The following is a 22,835-nucleotide window of genomic DNA, read 5'->3' as shown; positions in this document are numbered from 1 at the left end:
CCTTAACAACACAGGGACCAGGGACAACACTCCAGGCCCTCCACTATGGAGATGCAGAGGGAGTGGTGGGAGGAAGGCTGAAGGGGTGGTGTCACAGAAAGGAGCTTGGGTGTGCCAGTCAGGACGTGTGTGTGTGTGTGTGTGTGTGTGTGTGTGTGTGTGCGTGCGTATGTGTGTGTGTGTGTGTGTACGTGTGCATGTGCATGTACATATGTGTGTTGTATGTGCACACTTGTGTTGCATGCGCACACATGTGTTGAATGTGCACATATGTGTGTTGCATGCACACACGTGTTGCATGAGCACATATGTGTGTGTCGTAGGTGCACGTGTCTGTGTGCATACCTATGTACGTGAATGAAGAAGCCAGATGAGGATGTCAGGTGTCCTGCTCTATTACTTTCTATTATTTCCTTGAGATAGAGTCTCTCATTGACCCTGAGGCTAGGCTGGTGACCAACAAGCCCCAGGGATTCACCACAGTCCCAGAGTTACATGGCCAGGCCTTTAAAATTAAAAAAATAAAAAAAAATTTTCTTTATTTTTGGAACTTGAGTTACAGACAGTTGTTAGCTGCCATGTGGGTGCTGGGATTTGAACTCGGGTTTTCTGCCAGAACAGTCAGTGTTCTTAACCGCTGAGCCACCTCTCCAGCCCCATGGACAGGCCTTTAAAACTTGAAAAAAAATATTTTAATTATGTGTATGTGTGTATGTCTATGTGTAGGTACGTGCATATGGGTACGGTGCCCTCGGAGGTCAGAGGCAGTGGATCCCTCTGGAGCTGGAGTTGCGTGCAGCTGTGAACCACCTGATGTGGATGCTAGGAACTGTTCCCAGTAGGTGCTCTTAACTGCTGAGCCATCTCTCCATCCCCAATACCTGTTTTTAAAAGTATTGTTTTATTAATGAATTTCATTCTTTGACAATTTCATATATGTTATAGTGCATTCTGGTTACTCACCCCCCCCATTTCTGCTCTTATCTCCCTCTGAGCCCCCCATTTTCCCTAAAAATCTCTTTCCCATATTTATGATTTTTTGGTTCATTTTGTGCCCTACAGACTTAACTAGGGCTGTCTGTGTGACCATAGTTTGGATCTATTCATGGAGCCTGGGGGACTCACCAGTGGGTACACAAATTGAGACCCTGTCTCCTCCTCTCCCAGAATCTGATAGTTGCTGATGAATCAACAGTGTGTAGGACCCTGTGATCCCCTTCCCTGTGCATAGCTGACTGTTGGGTGGACCTGACTTGTGTAGGCCCAGTGCCAGTAAGAACAGCTGCCTCAGGTTCATGATCTCCATGGCCCTGTCATGCTTGGAAGGCGTCATCTGGCAGCCTTTCCTTCTATCTTTGGGCTCTTACATTCTTTCTGCCCCCTCTTCTGCAGTGTTCTCTGAGCCTTAATGGGACACTTTAAATATCTTGTTTAGGGCTGAGCCCTTAACTCTCCTTTCTTCTTAGCATCTTACGCAGTGATGAATCTCTGGATCCACCCGTCACTGAAAAGAGGCTGCTCTGGTTAAGGCTTTGAGTAATCCTTGTCTTGGCTACAAACAGACACTTAGAAGGTGGTTTGAAACTATGCCAATTTAGCTCAACAGTAGCAGTAGGTTCCCTGCTGGGGCCCAAGACCACCTCAGTCATGTGGTTTTTCACTGGGTTAATAGAACTAGGTATGGATTCCCTCTTGTGGATTGGGCCTCAAATTCCATCAGGGATTGGTTGGTTATCCCTGTGACAGTTATGTCACTATTGCATCAATTGGCATATCTTGCATGGCAGGTTGGTATTGTCATTCATAGAGTTCACAGCTAGACAAGACCATTGGTGCCTTTTCTCCCCCAGCAGCCTACATAGCACCATCTGGCATTATGAAAGCTAGCCTGCAGGGAGGAAGCTCCAGTTCTGTTCCAGTTTGATTCCTCTTTCATCTAAGGTGTGTGGTGTCTTCAGCAATAGGGTCTTATCAAATAGTTTTGTGGGCAACCAAGAGGAGTGGCAGGAACCTGTATTGTTTGGGGAGGGTCTCTGGGACCTCTCTGACCAGTGCCTCCTATGGAAATTTCCCTCATTGGGCACTGGGGTTTCAGTTTAGTGACCCAGTACTTCATGCCTATGTGTTCTATGTGGGTGCTAGACATTGAACTGAGTTTCTCATACTTGTGCAGCAAGCTGTCTTACCACTGAGCCATCTCCCCTGCCACCCTTATTTGTCTTCTATTTTTTAATCATGTGAATGTGCGTGCATATGCGTGCATGCGTGCGTGTGTGTGTGTGTGTGTGTGTGTGTATGTGTGGGTTTGTGCATGAGAGTGCAGTGCTATAATTACAGGCTGCTGTGACCTGTTTGATGTAGATGCTGGGAATCAAACTCAGGTCCTCTGTAAGATCAGTATGTGTTCTTTTTTTAAAAAATATTTTATTTATTATTTTTATTTTGTGTGTATGAGTGTATAGTGTATTGCCTGCATGTGTGTGAGTGCACCCGTGTCATGCAATGCCGTGGTGGTCAGAAGAGGGCTTTGGATTCCCCGGAACTGGAGTTAAGGATGGTTTGTAGCCACCATGTGGGTGCTGGGAATCAAACCCAGGTCCTCTGCAAGAGTGGTCAGTGCTCTTGACCACTGAGCCATCTCTCCAGCCCCCCAGTATGTGCTCTTAACCACTGAGCTACCTTTCTACCTTAATCTCTCCTTTTTTGATACAGGGTCTCGTGTATCCCAGGATAGTCTTGAACTGTCTACGTAACTGAGAATGACCCTGAACACTTGATCATCCTGCTTCCACATGCTGGGATTACAGGTGTGCATCATTGCATGCAGTTTATGTGGTACTAGGGATTGAATTAAGAGCCTTGTACATACCAGGCAAGCACTCTTACCAATTGAGCTACAATCTCCAGCCCCAGTCAGGACTTTTAATTACAAATGACAGATATTCAACTTGGATGTGTTTTGCAGAGGGGAATTTATTGGTCTGTAGGAGCACAGGGAGGGTGGGCATGTTGGATTCCTGGTGTTATCTGAATCAGGTCTGGAGGGTGTTTAGGACCGCTCTCCTTGCTGCTAGCCTCTGCTTGTCTTTGACTGTTGGCTCCCATCTCTCCTGCTACCCAGAGGATTTTGCACAAGGCTTTCACACAGCAGCTTTCTACTCAGCAGTTCACACCTTCCCAAGCTTTGCCACTACATGCCTTCCTTAGAAACTATAAAAAACATGACAGAACTCTGGCTGGCTTCATCTGGACCATGTATTCACTCTGAGGACAAGTGGCCAGGGCACATGGCTGGTGGTCATCTGTAGAGCACCAGTTTAGAGGGAAAGGAACGGTTCTGGGTGGGTAGAACAAAGATAGGACCCATGGCATGGGAAAGAGCTTCTAGAAGGAAGGCTGTGTACCCTTAAATGCCCCATCATGCAAGACAGGGCCTGCAGAGCCTCCACCCGGCTGAGTGACAAGTTGTAGGTGAAGCTGGCACCAGCAGGGTGATTGAGAGGCATGGTAGGGCAGAGACGGATCATAGATGATGGGTGAGGGAGTGGGAGGTGAGGAAGGATGAATGGTCGCGAAAACCAGGAGAGGTGAGGAAGGAGATGCAGGGAACATGGGGTCAAGGAAGGGCCAGGTCTGCTCAAGAGGAGGGGCCGAAGGGCAGTGGGGGTATTGGTGGGACAGCAATTTGTTCCAGCGGTTATCTCAGGAAGTACTTATTATCCTCTTGCTACATACACGGTGTGGGGTGGGTGCTGTCCCTGTCTTCCGAGGGCCTGTGGTTCTGGAGGGATGACGGGCATCAGCTGGCAAGTCCCATGTGAGATGAGGACGATGTCCGTGATGCTTGGAGCACAGGCCTAGATGAAACACAGAAGGAAGGGAATAGACGAGGGGCTGCTGGGCTGGGAGGAGCTCTTGGAGGTACCCATGAAGGTTTTGGGGCAGCTGTGGTCGGAGAGTGGGTGACCCTGTGCCTTCCCACCATCTCTTCATTCCCCCAGACCATGGTTAACCTGTCCTCTGGTCTAAGTCTAAGCTCCGTGGGCCTCTGGATCCCATTCTCCTTGGCTGTCCTTAGGCCCTTAACCTTCCTCTACTGTAGTCCTCTCATTCCCGAGTGATCGTTCTCAAGTGTCTCCCGTCCTAACACAACGTCCCTTCACGCCCTTGCAGCTGGAACCGTTTCTCTTCCTATCCTTTTGGCAGCTTCCATCCTCCAGCTCACTGCTCACACTAAGTGTCTCCATTTTGCTGAGCTCTCACTTCACCAGGACCTGGTTTCTACATCCCATGTCTACGGACAGCACTCCTGCCTGGGTCCCAGAGACCATCTTGTGATTCTCCTGAGCTTGTTTTAGTTGTTGTTTAATTTGACCCACATCAACGTTTGGTTCTGATCACTTTCTCCTTTTAGACTCTTCCTGGGTGTCCTGTGTCCTCATCTTCCTCTATGACATGTTCTTCCCTTGGCTTGATGACCCTCAGCTGTCTTTCCTACATTTTATTTGGCCTCGAAGCCTCCATCCTTCAGCATCTTCTCAGACCTCCCTCCTAGTCTTTGTGGGTATCCATATGTCTAGCCTCAAGTCATCACCTCCACTGAAGCTGAAATATGGCTCCAAATCAGCCACCTTCCCTATCCCCAGTGAGAGGACCCTGTAAACAGTCTGTGGCTAATCTGCGTCCATGAACTCCTGGTGTGACTGAAATAAAAACACATTTTACTAACTTTATTAATTTCTCTATAAATTTTATTTTTTTACATTTATCATGTGAGAGAGAGAGAGAGTGTGTGTGTGTGTGTGTGTGTACAGGTGTGTGTACCACTGAGTTTGTAGAGGTTGGAGGACAACTTGTGAGAGCTGGTTCTTTCCTTCTACCATGTGAGCTCCAGGCATCAAACTCAGGGTCAGCAACACATGTTTTAACCCACTGAGCCCTCTCTCCATCCCATGTTAAACATTATTTTTAAAAAACTGTATTTTATGTGTATGAGTGTTTTGCTTGCGTGTATTTAAGGACACTTATGTCATGCAATACCTGAGGAGTCCAGAAGGGGGTCAGATCCCCTGGAGGTGGTTACTGACAATTGTTAGCTGCCATGTGGGTGCTGGTAACTGAACTCAGGTCTTCGACAAGAGCAGCCAGTGCTCTTAATCACTGAGCCATCTCTCCAGTCCCCCATGCTACACATTTTAAAAAATCATATATTAAATTTATTAAGAGGTATTCTTTTTTCCCTTCCATATATATACACCTGGAACTCACTATGTAGACCAGGCTGGTCCTGAACTCACAGAGATCTGCCTGGTTATGCCTCCTAAGTTGCTGGGATTAAAGGTAAAGGTGTGCACCACCATGCCCAGCTTTATTTTTTTATATTTTATAAATTTTAGTTACAACTTTTACATTTTTTTAATGTTTGGGGCAATCTGATTAGAGATTTGTTACCATTAATTTTTATTATTTATTTGTTTATTTATTGTGTCTGTTTATGTGGGTGTTTGTGGATGTAGGTACATGTGTATATAGGTGGGTCAGAGGTCACTCTTGAGTGTTGTTCCTCAGACACTGTTCACTTTTTAATGTTTTTGAGACAGTTTCCTCATTGGTCTGGAGCTTGCCAAGTGGGTTAGATTGACTGCACAGCAATCTCCAGGGATCTTCCTGTCTCCACCATCCCAGTGCTGGGGTTATAAACTTACACCACCACATTCAGTCTTCATACATGGGTTCTGGGGATCAAACTCGGGTTCTGGGGATCAAACTCAAGTCGTTAGGCTTGTGTGGCAACTACTTTACTGACTGAGCCATCTCCCCAGTCCCCCCAAACTTTAATTTTGTTCAAATTGTCTGTCACATAGCTATTAATAAAATAAAATAAAACATTTGAACCACTAAAAAAAGAATATATCATATATTGATACTCCTGTGCTTCTGTCTAATAGGTCTATATTTTTGGCTTTTACATTTAGGTGTTTGCTTCATTTTAATTTTTGTATGTACTAGTTAGGTGGTACAATGGCGAGCTTTCTTTTTTTGTGAATGGCTAGCAGATGTTCAAGATCATTCACTGAAAGCATTATTTTTCCCCATTAAGAGAACTTGGCACCTTTGCTAAAAATTAGTTGGCCATAAACACTTAGTTGGATATTAAGAATTTCAATTATCTATGTGTATAATTGTAATAACATAATTTTTTGAATACCATATTTTTGTAATCAGTTTTAAAATCAGAAAACATGAATCCTTCAACTTTACTTTTAGTTTTGAAGTTTTTCTGGACAATCCAGAGTCACTTGATATTCTGTATGAGTTTTAGAATCAGCTGTTACTTTACTTAAAATAGTTGTTGAGCTATGGATAGAAATTACAGAGTATGCACAGATAGATCAGTCTTAATAATATCCTACTTCATGATCTGGGATGGTTAGCCATTCATTGAGGTGTCATTTAATGTTTTTTAAAAAACTATATTCTATATTTTTAAATGAATCAATAAAAATAAATAAAATAAAAATTTAATGTTTGTTATTTTTATTTGATGTGTATGCGTGTATTGCCTACATGTGTGTAAGTGTACCTGTGATGTGAAATGCCCACAGAGGTCAGAAGAGGGTATCAGATTTCCCTGGAACTGGAGTTACAGGTGGTTGTTAGCTGCCATGTGGGTGCTGGGAATTGAACTCTGGTCCTCTGCAAGAGCAGTTAGTGTTCTTAACTGCTGAGTCAACTCTTCAGTCAATAAAATTGTTTTTGAGGCAGGCTGTCACTAAGCAGTCCTAGGTGAGGGTGAACTCTGGATCCACCCGCTTTCTGCCTTAGCTTCCCAGATGCTGGGAGTCGAGCCTGAACTATCACACTCAAAACAGAGTGACGTTTTTCTTTTTGAGACAGGGTCTTACTATGTAGTCCTGGCTGGCCTGGCACTCTCTATATAAACCAGGTTGGCCTGGAACACAGAGATCCACCTGCCCCCCAGCTGTCCACAACATAGTGATTTTTAAATCTGTATAAAAGCTGGAATTTTAATTTTTTTGCTGCAAAAGTCTAACTGTATAAATTACATTAAAAAAAAATCCATGATTGCCGGGTGTGGTGGTGCATGCCTCTAATCCCAGCACTCGGGAGGCAGAGGCAGGCGGATCTCTGTGAGTTCAAGGCCAGCCTGGTTTACATAGTGAGTTCCAGGACAGCTGGGGCTACAGGGAAACCCTGTCTCAAAAAGACCAAAAAAAAAAAAAAAAAAAAAAAAAAAAAAAAAAAAAAAAATCCATGATAGAACTACTTCCTTTATTTTCCTCAAAATAATTTTAAAAATAAAGACTGTGGTTACAAAGACAATACTTATAAGGGCTTCTTACTCCCAGGAATAATGATTAAGTCAATGGTAAATATTTTTACCTCCATTTGTGTTTTGAATCTGCCAAGTGACCTCCATGAACATCCCAGTTGTCATTGATTGAGGTTATTCCAGGCTAATGAGTTTCCCCCAAAGAATAGTTTGTTGTTAAAAAAGCAATAACTGAGAGCATGGCCCATGATGAAGGAGACTCTGAAAAGACTTGATTATAGAAAACCCCTTCCTATGGGTAACTATGGAGCAAGACCTTGTCTCACACATAGCCAATCCTGCTGATGCCTCCCAGATTTCCATCTCCTTCCTACCCTTCCCTTATGTCAACAGGCTATTTGTTCCACCTAGGTGCTGCGCAGTCACCTGACCCACTTTTATCAGGTGCCTACTAAGCATGGAGCACTGCACCAGGAATTGAGAGGGCTGGTCCAGGGGTGACCAAATCATAGCCCTTTCCCCCAGAAGCTCATCTCTGTGACACAATGAGAAAAAATACATAAATCATTGAGAAAATTTCCTAAACCACTACATGCTACAATTACATGAAGATGAGGTCATCTGATAGAGTGACTGGTGGTGTGTGCTTCTGAGGAGGGTGGGAGAGAGCCTCTTGAAATGGGAATGTCTGAGATGTGCTGAGGAGGGAGACGTGTGATGCTCTAGGGGAAGGGTGCTGTCAAAGCAGGGGCAAAGATCCTGAGATGGGGAAGCGGGTGGCCAGTGTCGTAGGGAATGAGCAGAGGGCAGAGATGGAGGAGAGGGGCTTAGAGAGGTAGCCCTGCCCAACCACACAGGGCTTTGTGGGCCATGGTAAAGAGTGTGACTTGTTTTAATTTTCCTTGTCTTGATGGGAAGCTACTTGGAGGCAGCTTTAATGAAGGTTTTTTTTCATTTTCTTTTGAGATAGGGTGAACTTGAATTTCTGATCCTCCTCCTTCCACATCCCTGAATTCTGGGATTACAGGTGTGCGAAAGTACACCCAATTTTATGGGGTGCTGGCTACATCCTTAGCCCTAATTAAGCATTTTAATCAAAAGAGTGAGTTAATTGCTCTGACTTAGATGCCAGAAAGATCTTCTGGGCTACTGTGTGGAAGAGGCATTTCAAGGGAGGAAGAGTAGAGGCAGGGAGCCCAGTAGCTACAAGGGGCCAAGTATTGAAATGAAGCAGTTTGGCCTGGGATTGAAACACTTGGAGATGGAAGGAAGTGATTGGATTTTGAATATACTTTGGACTGACTGCCAATATGACTTGCCCACGATGTGGGTGTGATTATGAGGAAAGATGCTAGGGTGTGTGTGTGCATGCGTGTGTGTGTGTGTGTGGTGTATATGTGTGTACCCACACATGCATGTGGAGGAGGACTTCAAGAGATGTCTTGTTCTATCACTCTCTATCTCATTCCCTTGAGACAGGATCTCTCACTGAACCTGGGGCTGCTGGCCAACAAGTCCCAGCAATCCTCTTCTCACCCCATTTCCCAGCCTTTGGGTTACAGGCACAGGCAGCCACACCCAACTTTTCATGTGCATGCTGGGGATTCGAACTCAGGTCCTCATTCTTGCACAACAAACCCCCAATGGAAACATTTCCTCAGCCCTGGGCTTTTGAATTGAGTAGTTGGATGAGGGAGGTCATCTTCCAACATGGGGAAGATGGAGAAACTGTGAATCTGTTTTCAGTTTTCAGTAAGACCAACAGAAGTTGGAGACATGAGTCTGTCCCTCATGGAAGAAATTAGGCCTGAATATAAAAATGTAGGAGCCACTAGATTATAGATGGTTTTACAGATGGTGCTGACCAAGATCTCTGATGGGGAAAAGAACATGTAGAGGAAAGTGCAGAGAACTGGGCCCTGGGTATCTTGCAATTAGAGAGTTGGAAGAAGAAGAGGCAGAGATCAATAAAGACCCATGGGTGAGGAGGTGCTGTGTGGAGGCCTAAGGAAGACATGTTTAGGGAGGGAGCTCTCCATGGCTAGACAGAGTGAGATGGGGTGGAAGGACTGACTGCTAGATTTGGCTAGTTGGAGGCCACTGAGTGGAGTGAGGAGAAGGAGGAGACAGACATACAAAGCTCTTAGAGGAATTTTTGTCAGTGGTAGGTACTCAGAAAAGGAGGTGGTGTCAAGAGAGAATTTAAAAGGGGGATAAATGAACATATTCTAACATATTTGCAGAAAGGGAAATTGTGGGACATAGTCTGGAGCATAGTCTGGAGTAGGAACAAGGTGATGAATCCACTGTCCAAGTGGAACAGGTGTACCAGGCACAGGAGTGCTTCATCCCTGTTGTAGGGGAGAAGGCAGAGTGACGGGGCACGTGTGCTGGGAAGGTACAGAGGTGGTGGTGAGGGGATGAGCTGGTGTTGGCCTCTTGTTTCTAGTCCCCAGGGACCTTGGATGCCTGGCAAAGCTTTAGGGTTGGGAGAATGTGGGTTGGAGTTATGAGGAAAGAGGAGGTATGAGCCAGTCATCTTGGAGAACTGGGCTAAAGTTTGAGGAAAGTGCAGGATTTCTTAGAAATGCTGGGTGCCCACTTAAGCTTTGCGGTCAGATGTTTAAATTAAAGGTCAGTCGGTCCAGTTGTGTGATTCTCCAGATCCCAGCAACAGGTGCCTCCTGGAGAGGGTCTTGCTAGGCAAGTACTAGAGAGAGGTACTCAAAGCAAGGGGTAAGGGACATTTGAAATCTGTGACTACTGGGGTCTGGAGCATCTAAGCTAGAGAGGAGAAGAGAGGCTGTGCAGGGAGGTGATGGGCAGTGAACAGTGGTGGGTCAAGGGATGGGGCAAAAGGTTTACCAGAGTAAGAACCAGATTGAGTGAGCTAGATAGCTAGGAGATGAGGAAGTCCTTGATACAGACAAGGTGTCGGAGGTGAGGCTTATGTGGGAGGTTTGGTGGGTGGAGGAAAAGCTTGTTGGAAGCATGAGGTCAAATAATTGAGAGGTCAGGTATGTTGGCTGTGAAGTCCCAAGAGTGATGATAAATGTGCTGGTGGAGAGAAAGGAAGGATGCAGAGACTATGATGGTCCAGGAAGGATGGGGAATAACCAAGTGTCTTGTTTGTGCTGAAATCGTCTCGGCTCCCTCAAACCTGCTCCTCACCGGGGCTCTGGACTCAATAAATGGCACTGTCACCCAGAGCCAGAAATCTGTCACTTTGATTCCTGCCTGTACTTGGTCCCCACACCCAACCAAATTGCCAAATCTTTCTGATTCTATCTCATAAAAACCCAGCTACTTCTTTCCATCTACACTGAGCACACCCTGCCCTGTTGAGGCCCTTGTGGTTTCTGACTATTGCATCACATTCCAAACAGGTGGCCCTGCCTCCTTTACTCCACACTGCAACCACAGGCATCACCTCTGTGATAGATCTTCTCAGGGACTTGTTACTGTGAAGGATGAAATTCAGCATCATTAACAGAGATCTCCAAAGAAAGCATTGCATGATCTCCCCCCCGTCCTCTTCAGTGTCACACCAACGATCAACCCCTCAGCTGATTCAGCCGTCCTGCATTTTCTTACAGCCATCAGATTTGCTCTCTGTCCCTTTGTAAATGCTGTCTTCCTCTAGATGAAGTCCTATCCACTCTCACGTGGCAACATCCTTCTGATTTTCTAGGTGCCATTGTGTGAGGTCCCAGGGAGCCCTTTCCAGGCTGCCTGGATGGCAGGTCCTCCTCATTTCCCTCCTGGTACCCTATGGACAATGTACATTTGGCAGTCACCCTTTTCCTTAGGATGTAAGCTATGTGAGCCCAGGGAATGTGTTTAATTCTTCCCAGTACTTAGCACAGAGCTTTCATATAAAGTAAGCAGTTAATATTTGTTGACTTGAATCCAATGGGAGGCTCTGGAAGGGAGCAGTTGTGGGTGATGACAAGGTCTGGCATTTTGTGAGTGGGTAGCTGAGTGTCTCAGAGGACAAGGAGGTCACAGAATGAAGAGGACAGGGTGAAGCATAGGTGGTCCCTGGAGGACACCAGGAGGAGAAGATCCTTGGCCACATGCTCAGTCTTGAATGAGGAGAAGTAGGCAGCGGCAATGGGAACAGGAGAGTGCTCCCACAGGGCAGCAAGTGGGAGTTTTGCAAGAAGGTGGAGGTCTGAGTAGAGCAAGGGAGTGGGGTTGGGGCTTGAGAGTGGGAGATAGAGGACGAGACGGTCCAGTGGCCAGAATGCTGCCTAGCAGATTTGTCTCAGCCGCCTCTGGCAGCCTTGACTGGTCAGGTGATAGTTGACCTCTCCCTGGCTAATAGCTCAGGTCATGAGCTCTCTGCCATGTCACCTACAGCAAGGACACATCAGGGTGGTCAGGTCATGGGGTGAGCTCACCATATTCTGGACCCAGCAACAGCCCTTGGAGTAGACTTCTAGACTTTAAGGGGGATTGCTTATGCCCTGGACTTGGCCACTGTTTTTATCTGAGAAGTTTAGGGCTGTCTGATTCTGTTGAGAGTCTCTGACTTGGGAGAGTCACCCTTCTCTCCTGGAGTAGGAAGTTCAGTAGGCGATATTGTTTCCTTTACTAAGGACAGACACTGATTTCTATATTTTTTTCTTTTTTTTAAAAAAATTTTTATTTATTATTTTTATTTTATGTGTATGCATGTATTGCCTGCATGTAGGTAAGTGCACCCGTGACATGCAATGCCTGTGGGGTTCAGAAGAGGCTGTCAGATCCCCTGGGACTGGAGTTACAGACTGGAGTTACAGTTAGCTGCCATGTGGGTGCTGGGATTCGAACCCGGGTCTTCTGCAAGAACAACTGATGTTCTTAACTTCTGAGCCATCTCTCTAGCCCCTGATTCCTATATTTCTTTTTAAAAAATTTTTATTTTTTAATTTTATGTGTATGAGTGTATTGCTTGCATGTATGTAAGTGCACCTGTATTATATAATGTCTGGAACTCTGAAAGAGCAGCCAGTGCTCTTAACCACGGAGCCAACTCTCTAGCTCCTGATTCCTATATTTCAAGGTAAGCTGCCCATGGATCATAGCAGCTCCTGGAGAAATGATCTTGACTCAACCAAAGCTTCCTACTACTTCCTGTTGGCCTTCCTGCCATTGGGGAGAGTTCAAGCCAGTGGCTGATAGTAGAGTTCAAAGGCCCAGTATCTGTGTCTCTAGGTGGGACCACTCTGTGGTGGCATTTATGACCTCCTCCAATCAGGCAAGCTCCAGGTCCCTGAGTGTACACCCAGTTCAGTTGAGCCCCTCCTTCCTTGAGTCCTTCTTCCATCCATCATGGGCAGGAAATCCCAACTTCTATCTCTGTTTCTGGCGGAACTTGTCCTGAGACAGGTGACTCTGATCCTGTCCTCTAATCAGAGTGGGCATAGAGGCTACCCAGTGGACCTGGAGGGCTCCCTGGCCTATAAATAAACTGTTTAAATTTGGATTAGCTAACCACAAGAATTCAGACAAAAAACAACTTTGCTGACTTCCCAGGCTAGGTGTGGTATGGTTGGCAGAGGGTTCAGATAAACAAGACACAGTTCGCCCCCAAGTGGCTCACAACCCATTTACTCATTTAGCAAACATTTATGAAAGGCTGTAGGGACTTGGTGACTCAGCATCCTGCTCTTGAAGGGCTCACAGGCTGATGGGGATACATTTAGGGGTATCAGCCATTCCAACCCATGGAGAGTAGCAAAGCAGAGAAGTCTGAGCTAGGCTGGCATACAGAGTCATGGTGAAGGCTGTCCTTAGGGTTTGGGGGCATGTTACAGAGGAGGTGGGAAGGACATGCCAGGCAGAGGGATCAATATGACAAAGGTTGGAGGCATGTTCACAGCATGGTTTACCTGCTCTGGAAATCATGAATGCCTAGGTGTTATCAGTGGTAAACTGAAGGAAGAGGCCAGGGAGGAATGGCGAGGTCAGTGGAGCCAGCTTTGGGGCAGCGGGGTTGGGAATGGGCATGCTCAAAGAAGTTTTAAAGCCTGGGGAATGACGTGGTCACATTTGAGGACAGATTAATCATTTGGTCCAGGTGTGCAGGGCAGATCAGAGAGGCCCCATGGGAGGATGGACAGAAGGCTGTGGGATGACAGAGGAGGTGAGTAAGAGGCCTTCAGTGTCACGTGGTGCTGTGTGGGGATACCAGGTGTGTGGAGCTGAGGGAGAGAACAGAATAAGCCAGCTTCTGGCTTGGACAGCTAGGTGATGGTGGTGCCCATCATGAGTTAGGGTGCCTCTGTGAAGAGGGCAGCTTTGGCGGAAGAAGGCCGGGCTGGCTGGGAATTGTAGGCTGTGCTATGCATGTGTTTTCTCTGGAAGTTCTCCAGGGGCAGCTGGTGGACTCAGAGGCAGGTCCAGGCTGGAGGAATGGTTTGGGGGTTGTCAGTTAGGAGGCCCCATCCTTGTTTTGCCCTGAGTACCATCTTCTACCCCGAAAAGGGACCCTGTACATGGAAAACCTATGTAGGGAAAAACTAGGGAGCCCAGAAAATGGAAGGCTGAGGCCTCTTGAAGCATAAACATTGTGTGGTTGGACTTATGATCACTGAGAACCAGCTTCTGTGGGCACAGGGTCTCCATGGCTCCCTGCCTTCCTGCCTTGGTCAGTTGGCTGCAGAGTTGTGAGGTCCCTGGTGGAACCCCTGCTTTTGGCATGCTTTTCCATGTCCTGGTAGCACACTTTCTGTGTGTGGGAGGTTGGAGGAGTATGTTTGATGTGCGGATCTGAGGTCAGGGCTTAGATGTCCATTGAATGGCTTGGCTTCCTCCCAGAGGCCCACTTGAACCACCCTTCCCATACTTCCCCACCCACCATTCACCACCTGTCTTCAAAGTGCTGGGAGCATCATATTTATTAAGGGTTTTGAGGTACTGTATTGACAAATATAAAATCTCTACCAGTCATCAAGACCCTGAAGGCTCAGAGTCCAGGGATACAAGGGTGCTTTTCACCCTCTACTAGCCCTGGATGAGTTTCCCGAGTCCCCAAAGCCACCTTCCCCTCCTGCCCTGCTGCAGAAGGTGACAATCCCCTTGCCGGCTCTCCTAGGTGGCCTCAGGGAACAGTCAGGTGACCCTACTTGCAGGTTATGGATACACACCTGCATCAACTGTGGCTGGCCCAGCCTTCCTTAGGATAGAGTTCCCATCTTGGGGGTGACCTCCTTGGGAGATCACATAGGGTGGGTAGGTATCTGGTAGATGATGTGCCCGAGAGGCCTTCCGGCGCCGGGGATGGAAGACCTCCATGAACCTCTTGCCCACTAGGTAGGCAACCTCACTGAGGTTGAGTAGGATGCAGATGGCTGCCGTGATCACCATAAAGTAGGTGAAGACCTTCTTCTCTGTGGGCCGGGAGATGTAACAGTCCACGGTGTGGGGGCAGGGATCCACCGAGCAGGCTACCACTCGCGGCATATCATAGCCTTTGTAGATGCGGTGGAAGATGTAGAGGAAGCCCGAGTCCACAGCAGCCTTGAAGACAAGACTCAGGAGGTAGGTCCACCACAGGCCACCCCGCTTCTTGCTCAGGTTGCTGTAGAGGGAAGGGGCATTGGGCCCGTGTTTCCGGCGGTGCTTCCGTTCTCGCTCCTCCCGGTAGGCCACGTGCATGACCACAAGAAGCGAAGGGCACGTGACCAGGATGAGCTGCAGGGCCCAGAGGCGCACGTGGGACACAGGGAAGAACTCGTCATAGCAGACGTTGGGGCAGCCGGGCTGCTTGGTGTTGCAGATGAAGTCTTTTTGCTCATCATCCCACACCTCCTCGGCCGCCACCACATACACCAGTACCCGGAAGATGAAGACCACCGACAGCCAGATGCGACCCAGTGCCGTAGAGTACTTGTTCACGCCACTCAGGACGCCCTGAAGAAATGCCCAGTTCATGCTGGCTGTGTCCTCAGTGCCTCACCTTAATGCGTGTACACCTGGGTGACAGCCACTCAGGTCCTGGGAGCCACAAGGTTTAGGAGAACCTGTAAATGGGCCTCCTTGTAGATGGTGAGAAAACCGATTCACAACCACTGGGCCATTGTGTCCTCACTCATAATGACTTGGAGGAGGAGGGGTGGCCATTGCTCCCATTTCACAGGGAAGCAAGCTAAGGCTGAGAGGTAAGAGGTACCTGCCCAAGGTCTCACAGCTACAAGTAGCAGAGTTGGTCTTGAACCTGGTCTTCAGGTTCCCAAGTCTGTTTCCTTCTAAAAGTAATAAATACAGGTGATGATAAGCACAGTGCATGTACATGCCAGCCAGCCCTTTTCACCCCACGTTTCAGCCATAGCGTCTAGAGATTTCTAAAGAGATGGGATTATCTGATTTCCTATTTGCTTTGGGAGCTGGGCCAGGGCCAGAGGGGCAGAGTGGTGATAGTCCTTTATTGGTTGTCAAATTCCTTCAACTGTTACTGAACCCCGGCCTGGGCTGGGCTCTGTGTTGAGTATACCCACCCTTGCCCCATGGTAGATAGCCTACAGCAGGTTCTAACCTCACTCCTCTGTGCCTCCGGGCAGTTTCCCAGACATCCCTTCCCCAACTAAACACAGGCTTTTCTGTAATTGCTGTGGCGGGTCTCCTTCCCACCTCACTTTGCCAGTGCAGAGCTGATTGTCTCATTGATTCAGTTATTCATCTTTTATTTTCAATTATTATCTTAAAGTCTAGAATAATTCCAATCATTCCAGCTTTGAGTGGGGCCCAGGGGATGGGACAGGGGCTGGGTTCTGGCCTGGTCCCTGCCTTGCCATTCTCTCTCTCTCTCCCCTTTTTCTTTGCCTAGTCAGTGAATGCTTGCTAGTCATATCTCTCATTGTTTTCATGAGAAAACAATGTCCCGTGTACCCCAGCTTTGCCACCCCCTTATCTCAAGTGTCTGTCACGGTCCATTTCAAGCTCTCTTTCCATAGTCCCTAATTCAGCATCCAGTTTCTATAGCCAACATATCCCTAAAACACGTGCTGAACCTTCTCTGTCTTCCATGGCAGGATGTAGCACATGTATTCCACCAGTCTGTTCACCTGTCTTTTTGGCCAGACTGCCAGCGGCTAAAACCCAACTCTACATCTATTTCCTGGGACCCAGATCCTTGCCAGGCCCCACTTACTCTTGGTAGATGTTTGTTAAACTGTATTGCAGCCCCATTTCCCCCAATTCTTCCTCTTTGATTCTCTGGGCTCTCTTTGGTCTAGCATGGTGTTCCCTTCTCTCTTTGGATCTTCCCCAGCGTTCATCCAGGGACCCTGCCCTCCCCTGCCCCCGGTCCCTGAAGTAGGGAAGTTTCTGGCTAGAAGTCCCCTGGGACCTTTGCCCCAACTATTTCTAGCTCTATTTAGTCCTCACCCTTCTTGAGTCCTGCGAGTCCTCACTCTCCGTGCCAGGCTTGTGTGTCTGCCTGAGGGCCTCCTGGAGGCAGCTTTTGTTCCTCAGTCCCCAGTGGGGTGGGGCTTTCTGAGCCAATGAACCAAGCGAGAGTGATCCGGTGGGTGGACAAGCCAGGCTGATGGACTTCCCCAGGCACACACACAGAGCAAACACTGTGGCTCTTCTCCTCTGGCCCACGCCTTGCTGTAGCCTGGCTGGGTCGGCAGGTATGTGGGTGAGACTACAGTGATATGCGTTAGGTGTCTGCTGCCATCATCGCCAGGTCCAGGATGGTGGCAGTGACATGGACCCTATCCCTTTCCCCTTGCCTCTCCTGCCATGCCCTCAGGCAGCTGGTTCTGAGGTTTTCCACAGCTGATAACTATGGAGAGGGACACCTCTGATTCAGCCCAGGACCGTGTGATACCTTGCTGGCTATTTCTGGGGACTAGGTCTTAGGTGTTGGAATAAAGATAAGACAGGCTGGCTGGGTTTTCTAGACCAGGGCACCTGCTGCCCTAGTGGAAACAAGGAATGCAGGCTGGTGACAGGAAATACTGCTGTTGGCATGGGGCCAGGCATAGCTTGCTGTGTGCCCTCTGTGGGTCTGGGCCTGTCTGCTGCTGGAAAGACCTCTGGGGAAGCTGGAGTATGGACCAGCAGGGGCAACAGAGGGGTATTGGGCCTGTGTCTGGCAGGGGCAGTGAAGGTTAATGTGTACCCAGGGAGGGCCTCTTTGCCTCATTTCACACAAGCATTTATTGAGTACTTCCTAATAGCTGTGATTCACATGTATGTGGCCTTTTTGGGCTGGCTAATCCTGAGCACAGCCAGGAACTCACAGTGACCCCCACAGGCTAGGCATTAGTAACTCATTTTGGAGAGGAGTTGAAGTCACCCAAGTTCCAATGCAGCCATGCTAACTCCAGAGTCCGGGAACTTTCCACTGCATCATGTGGTTCTCCATGTGCCACACTCCATGACCTCTGCAGACATGCATGACCCAAATTTACAAACTGGGTGAAAGGCTAGATTTGGGATTGTACCCAGGAAAAGCTAGGAGCTCTGCTTCTGGAGGAGAGGATGGCCCCTCACCTGCCTGGATCAAGTACAATGTCCCCCTTTGCTGGGACAGGGAGACTGACACAATGGCCTAAGGAAGGCCACAAAGGCAGAGACACAGGACACCTGGACTCTGAGAATACAGTCACCTTTATTAAGCCCTGACCCTGGACTACACACATGGAAAGGACTTGCCATCTGATCCCCCATGAAACTTCTCTCAGCCCTGTGAGATGCTCCTCAGTGGTTCAATTAACAGAAAAGGAAACTGAGGTTCAGGGCAGAGGGGTATCTTGGTGAATTCCACAGGTGGCTGGGGCTGAGGAACAGAGCTTGGATCCCAAGCTGTGCCAATTCTTCTTCCCTTTTGCCTGCCTCCAATTCATAATGCAGTGCCTCGTAACTTAGCGCTTCCCCCCACTAGATACACACGAGAGCTGCTAGAACCTTCCAATCTAGGCCCACCCTGCCAGTCCAGGCACTCCTTACAGGACAGTTTTCTTCACGTGGGCTCGGGGGCGGTCTGGTAAGAGAGGAGGGTGAGTGTCTGAGCCCAGAAAGATGAGGTCGCCTGAAAGGAAGTCCTTTTGTTTGCCAGGAGAGGAGACCCAGTCTGGGTAATGCTCTGGGTGCACAGCATGGGCTTTTGTCACTTCTAGGCACTCGGAACACCGCTTGATCACCAGGTAGGTCACCTCCATGAGGTTAAGCAGGATGCAGATGACCGCTGTGACCAGCATGAAGAAAGTAAAGATGTTCTTCTCTGAGGGCTTGGCAATGAAACAGTCCACTGTGTTGGGACACGGAGCTGCGTGGCACTTAACCATAGAAGGGAGGGTGTATTTTGGGTAGAATGAATGGAACAGGTAGAGGAAGACAATGTCTACGCTGGCCTTGAACAACAGGCTGCAGACGTATGTCCACCAGAGCCCACCACGCTTCTTCTCAGGGTACAGATAAAGGTGCCCTCCCTCTTTGCCAACTGCCTCTTGATACTTCTTCTCCCGAGCCTTGCGGTAGGCCACGTGCATGATCACAAGCAGGGAGGGGCACGTGACCAGGATGAGCTGCAGCGCCCAGAGGCGCACATGGGACACAGGGAAGAACTCATCGAAGCAGACATTGGTGCAACCTGGCTGTTTGGTGTTGCAGTCGAAATCCTTATGGTCATCACCCCACACATGCTCAGCTGTCACCAGGTACACCAGCACTCGGAAGATGAAGACCAGAGTCAGCCAGATGCGCCCAAAAGCTGTGGAGTACTTGTTGACCTCTTTTAGGAGCTCCTCAAAGGCAAGCCAGTTCATGGTGAACTCAAGGATTGTTTGCTCCTGCAGGAGAACAAGGCAATAACTTCCCACATTATGGAATACTCAGTCTAAACACTTCATAGAAGTGTGTCATTACAGGACTCGGAGCTATGATTATCCCCATTTTACAGCTGAGCAAAACTGAGGCTCTGGGGCTTTTATGAAGTTGTATGACTAGTAAGTGCAGAGTTAACATGTAAGCACAGGTGATTAAGTCAGATGCAGCTCTGCTCATAAAAGTGGGTGGGTGCTGATGCAGGCAGCCAGTTACCTAAGAGTCCCTGAGCCTTGCAAGGGGTAACTTCTTTCCTTTGTGAGCACCACTCTCCCCCCTCAGACACCCTTTCTCAAAGGGGAACCTGTTCTCTGTCCTTTCCTGGCTGGGAGACAGAGCTGCAGATATCCAGCTCAGGTACCACTCACCTGAAGGCAGGACAATGGAGTAGGGAGCCATGATACTCTTTCTACAAGAGGCTTCCTAGAGTAAGCTGGTGGGCCAGCATTTCCCAAGCCAGTGTTCCATGGAACCCTGGTTCATATAGGCTGGTAACTGAAGCCGTGAGAGAAAAGGGTTCTGTGGTCAAGAACAAGTTGGCCAATACCTGGTTCAGCAAAGTTAAGTAGCTCCCTTTACTCAACCATGCTAATAAATTAACTTTGTGACTCAAAAGAGAGACAAAATAGGTAGCATCGCCCAAACTTCTCTGACCCCAGAACCCCCTTTCATCCTGACAAAGCTTTGATCATCTTGTTAGAACCGCCTTGTCAAAACACCAACACAGAAAATGCTGTTCTGGTTGGTTCTGCTAGTGGATGAGGTATGAGGGATCCATGAAAGCAGTTAAATCTCCATTTAAGCAACACGGTGCCCACTTCCTCACTAGGGAAGTCCTCCGCCTGATTCGTGGGGTAGCGGGCTCCACTGAGGTCCAGGCACTGTGGTCTCACTCTGATGTGCACCCTTGAGCCTCATACACTAAGGGGTCATGATGTCCTTCCATGTGCTGAATGGGAAGTCACCACCATCCTGACCTTTGAAGGATCTATTGCCAGCTCTGAGTGTTTATGCCACAAAAACATTTTGCATAAATAGCATTAGACCTTCACAGCAAGGAGTATAATAGTCTTTGTTCTCATTGTAGGTCAGAGTTTAAACAATTCCCTTGGCCTTACATAGCTAGCAAGCAGTGGAGCTGGGACTTGAACCTAGGCAGGCTGGTTCCAGAGTCCACTCTGCAAACTGCCCAGTATTGGGTTGGAGCCCTTAAGTGAACTGCTTGCTCTTCCGTGCACTTCCATTCTCTACCTGGAGGATCTTGGCTAAGGGGGACCTGGTTGTCTCTATTCCCCACCCCGTTTGTCTATACCACCCACCACTTGGCTTCGTGGCTTTGCTTTGAGTCACTGGCTTCTTTCCTCAGTCCTGACTCAGGTGGGTGGAGCTGGCAGCTTCTTCGGAACAGGCAGGAAGGTCAAACCTTACCCCCAGGGCTCTGCAGGGCGGGACTCTGCAGGGCGGGACTCTGCAGGGCGGGACTCTGCAGGGCGGGACTCTGCAGGCCCAGGCAGCACTACTCCATCCAAAGCTGAGCTCCTCCCCGCTCAGCCCCTTTCCCACTCAGTTCCAGGCATCCACGTTTGCCACCTTTGCTGGGTGAGGAGAAGAGGAAGAGCCCAGAGCAGAGACAGAGGCGTATTCCCCTCCACCACCTCCCTCCTGCCCCCTCTAGAAAACTCTTCCCTGCCAGGTGTGCGGACACATCTGGATATAGATGTCTTTACCTGAGCATTGACTCCTCGGGACTCTCCAGTGCCGCTCCTGGAGGTCAGCAGTGGGGTTCAGCAAGTAGCAGAATTCATGTCAGAATCAGGGAAGGTTTCTGGGAAAGCTCAAACTTGGGGCAGAAGCTGCTGAGCAGCCCAGGCGTGTCCGGCTGGCCAGGGAGGAGGAGGAGGAGGAGCTTTGGGCTTTACTGCCATTGGCTGGGCCCCAGCCTCTCCAGACTGCCACCCAGGAGGCTTAAGAAATCATCTTCTCAGGAGAAGCCCCTGCTCATCCTCCCACTCAGGTGTCTGCTCTCTCTCTCTCTCTCTCTCTCTCTCTCTCTCTCTCTCTGTTGTCTGTGTTTGTTATGGGAGCAGAGTCCTGCCCTCCTCTTTCCTCTTCCAAAATTCTCCAGGCCACCTCTTAAGAAGTGGACTTCCCCAGCAGAGGCAGGCAGATCTCTGCGAGTTCAAGGCCAGCCTGGTCTACATCGTGAGTTCTAGGCCAGTTGGGGATACTGTCTCAAAAAGACAAAAAAAAAAAAAAAAAAAAAGCAAACCCAACTTCCCAGTTGGAGCGGTGGATCAGGGTTTAAGAGCACTGTCTGTTCTTTCAGAGGACCTGGGTTTGGTTCTCAGCACCCACATGGCAGCTAACAACCATCAGTAACTCCAGTTCCAGGGCATCCAACACTCTCTTCTGACCTCCATGGGCACTGCACAACAAGAGTGCACTTACACACATGTAGGCAATACACTCATACACAGAAAATAAAATTAAGTAAAATATTAAAAAAAGAAGTGGTCTTCGAGGGCTGATGTCAGTGTTCTCTGTCTCTGTCTCTGTCTCTGTCTCTCTCTCTCCTCTCTTTCTCTCTTGCTTCTACCTGTTCCTCCATTCCCACACTGACTCCAGCTGCTCCACACCCCCCAATTCTGTCTCTATCTCGTCACCTGGCTGATTTCCTCTAATTGGTCGAATTGGTGGAGAGGTCCAATCTGGGTCCCATATCCTTGCAGCCAAAAGCCCATACCCCTGCATCTGGACCCCACACCCCTGCATCCAGGCCATGCACCTTTGCATCTGGGCCTCACATCCTAGATTTGAATCTCTCCTCTTCCAGGTCTTTTGATTTTGTGTGACAGAGTCTCTTGCTATATAGTCTAGGCTGGCCTTAAACTCCTCCTGCTTCAGCTTCCTGGATGCTGAGATTACAGGGGTGCTCTCCTATGCCCTTTCCTTCTAGTTTTTGATCCCAGTAATTTGCCTGTCCTGTATGATGGGACATCCTGCTCTGAAAGGGTTGTTGTGGGAAGGCAGTGCAGTGCAGTGATGGGGGCACAGCTGTGGTGCAGTGAGGGAGGCACAGGTGTGGTGCAGGGTTGGGGGCACAGGTATGGTGCAGTGAGGGGACACAGGTGTGGTGCAGTGTTGGGGCACAGGTGTGGTGCAGTGAGGGAGGCACAGGTACGGTGTAGTGAGAGGGGCACAGACTGTGTATCCTGAATCTGCCGCTTCTTTGTTGTGCCAGGCCTCAGGTTCTTATCTACAAAGTGGAAAAAGAACAAAATCCCCCTCCTACTGGGGTGCATGGATTCTCCATCCTTGGATTTGAACTTCTTAGAATAGGGTCAGCTCTGGGCAGCACTTTCTGCAATTGCCTCTAATGGTGGGTACTCAAAAAAGAAAAAGAAAAAAAAGAAAAAAAAAAAAAAGAAAAAAAGCTGCTTCTTTCTGTCTCTTTCCTTATCTCGATGCCTTTTAAAATGAGATATGTAGAAGGCAGAGGAGAGGGGAGGGAAAGACAGGCACACTGCAGAAAAATCTCATTTGGATGGATGTTGAAAAGGCTAACTCTGGGTCAGGTGTAGGTAGGTGAGTGAGGAGACAGGGATGGCCTGGGGAGGGATTCTCTGTGTACAGACACAGTCTGGGGGGTTAAGCAGCTTCTGAGATACCCCAAGTCAGCAGGTCATCAGGGCTGGAGCTCAAGTGATGGAGTGTTCAGAGG

At 48.5% G+C, this 22,835-nt stretch overlaps 2 protein-coding genes across 2 annotated transcripts; both read right to left on the bottom strand.

The window, feature by feature from the left end:
- Positions 1-14,229: 14,229 nt before the first annotated feature.
- Positions 14,230-15,216, bottom strand: Gjb4 (gap junction protein beta 4). Its single transcript, XM_008829230.3, has one exon. It carries the CDS (start codon positions 15,212-15,214, stop codon positions 14,414-14,416), a length of 801 nt encoding a protein of 266 aa, XP_008827452.1. The 5' UTR covers positions 15,215-15,216; the 3' UTR covers positions 14,230-14,413.
- Positions 15,217-17,881: 2,665 nt separating this feature from the next.
- Positions 17,882-21,013, bottom strand: Gjb5 (gap junction protein beta 5). Its single transcript, XM_008829229.3, has 2 exons — positions 20,842-21,013; positions 17,882-19,080 (listed from the first exon to the last, which is right to left on the bottom strand). The coding sequence occupies exon 2, from the start codon at positions 19,054-19,056 to the stop codon at positions 18,235-18,237; it is 822 nt and encodes a 273-aa protein (XP_008827451.1). The 5' UTR covers positions 19,057-19,080; positions 20,842-21,013; the 3' UTR covers positions 17,882-18,234.
- Positions 21,014-22,835: the final 1,822 nt, after the last annotated feature.

This window comes from Nannospalax galili, unplaced genomic scaffold, assembly GCF_000622305.1.
Source record: "Nannospalax galili isolate Female #2095 unplaced genomic scaffold, S.galili_v1.0 scaffold473, whole genome shotgun sequence".
Taxonomy (NCBI): domain Eukaryota; kingdom Metazoa; phylum Chordata; class Mammalia; order Rodentia; family Spalacidae; genus Nannospalax; species Nannospalax galili.
This window is presented reverse-complemented; position numbering and strand designations above follow the sequence as displayed.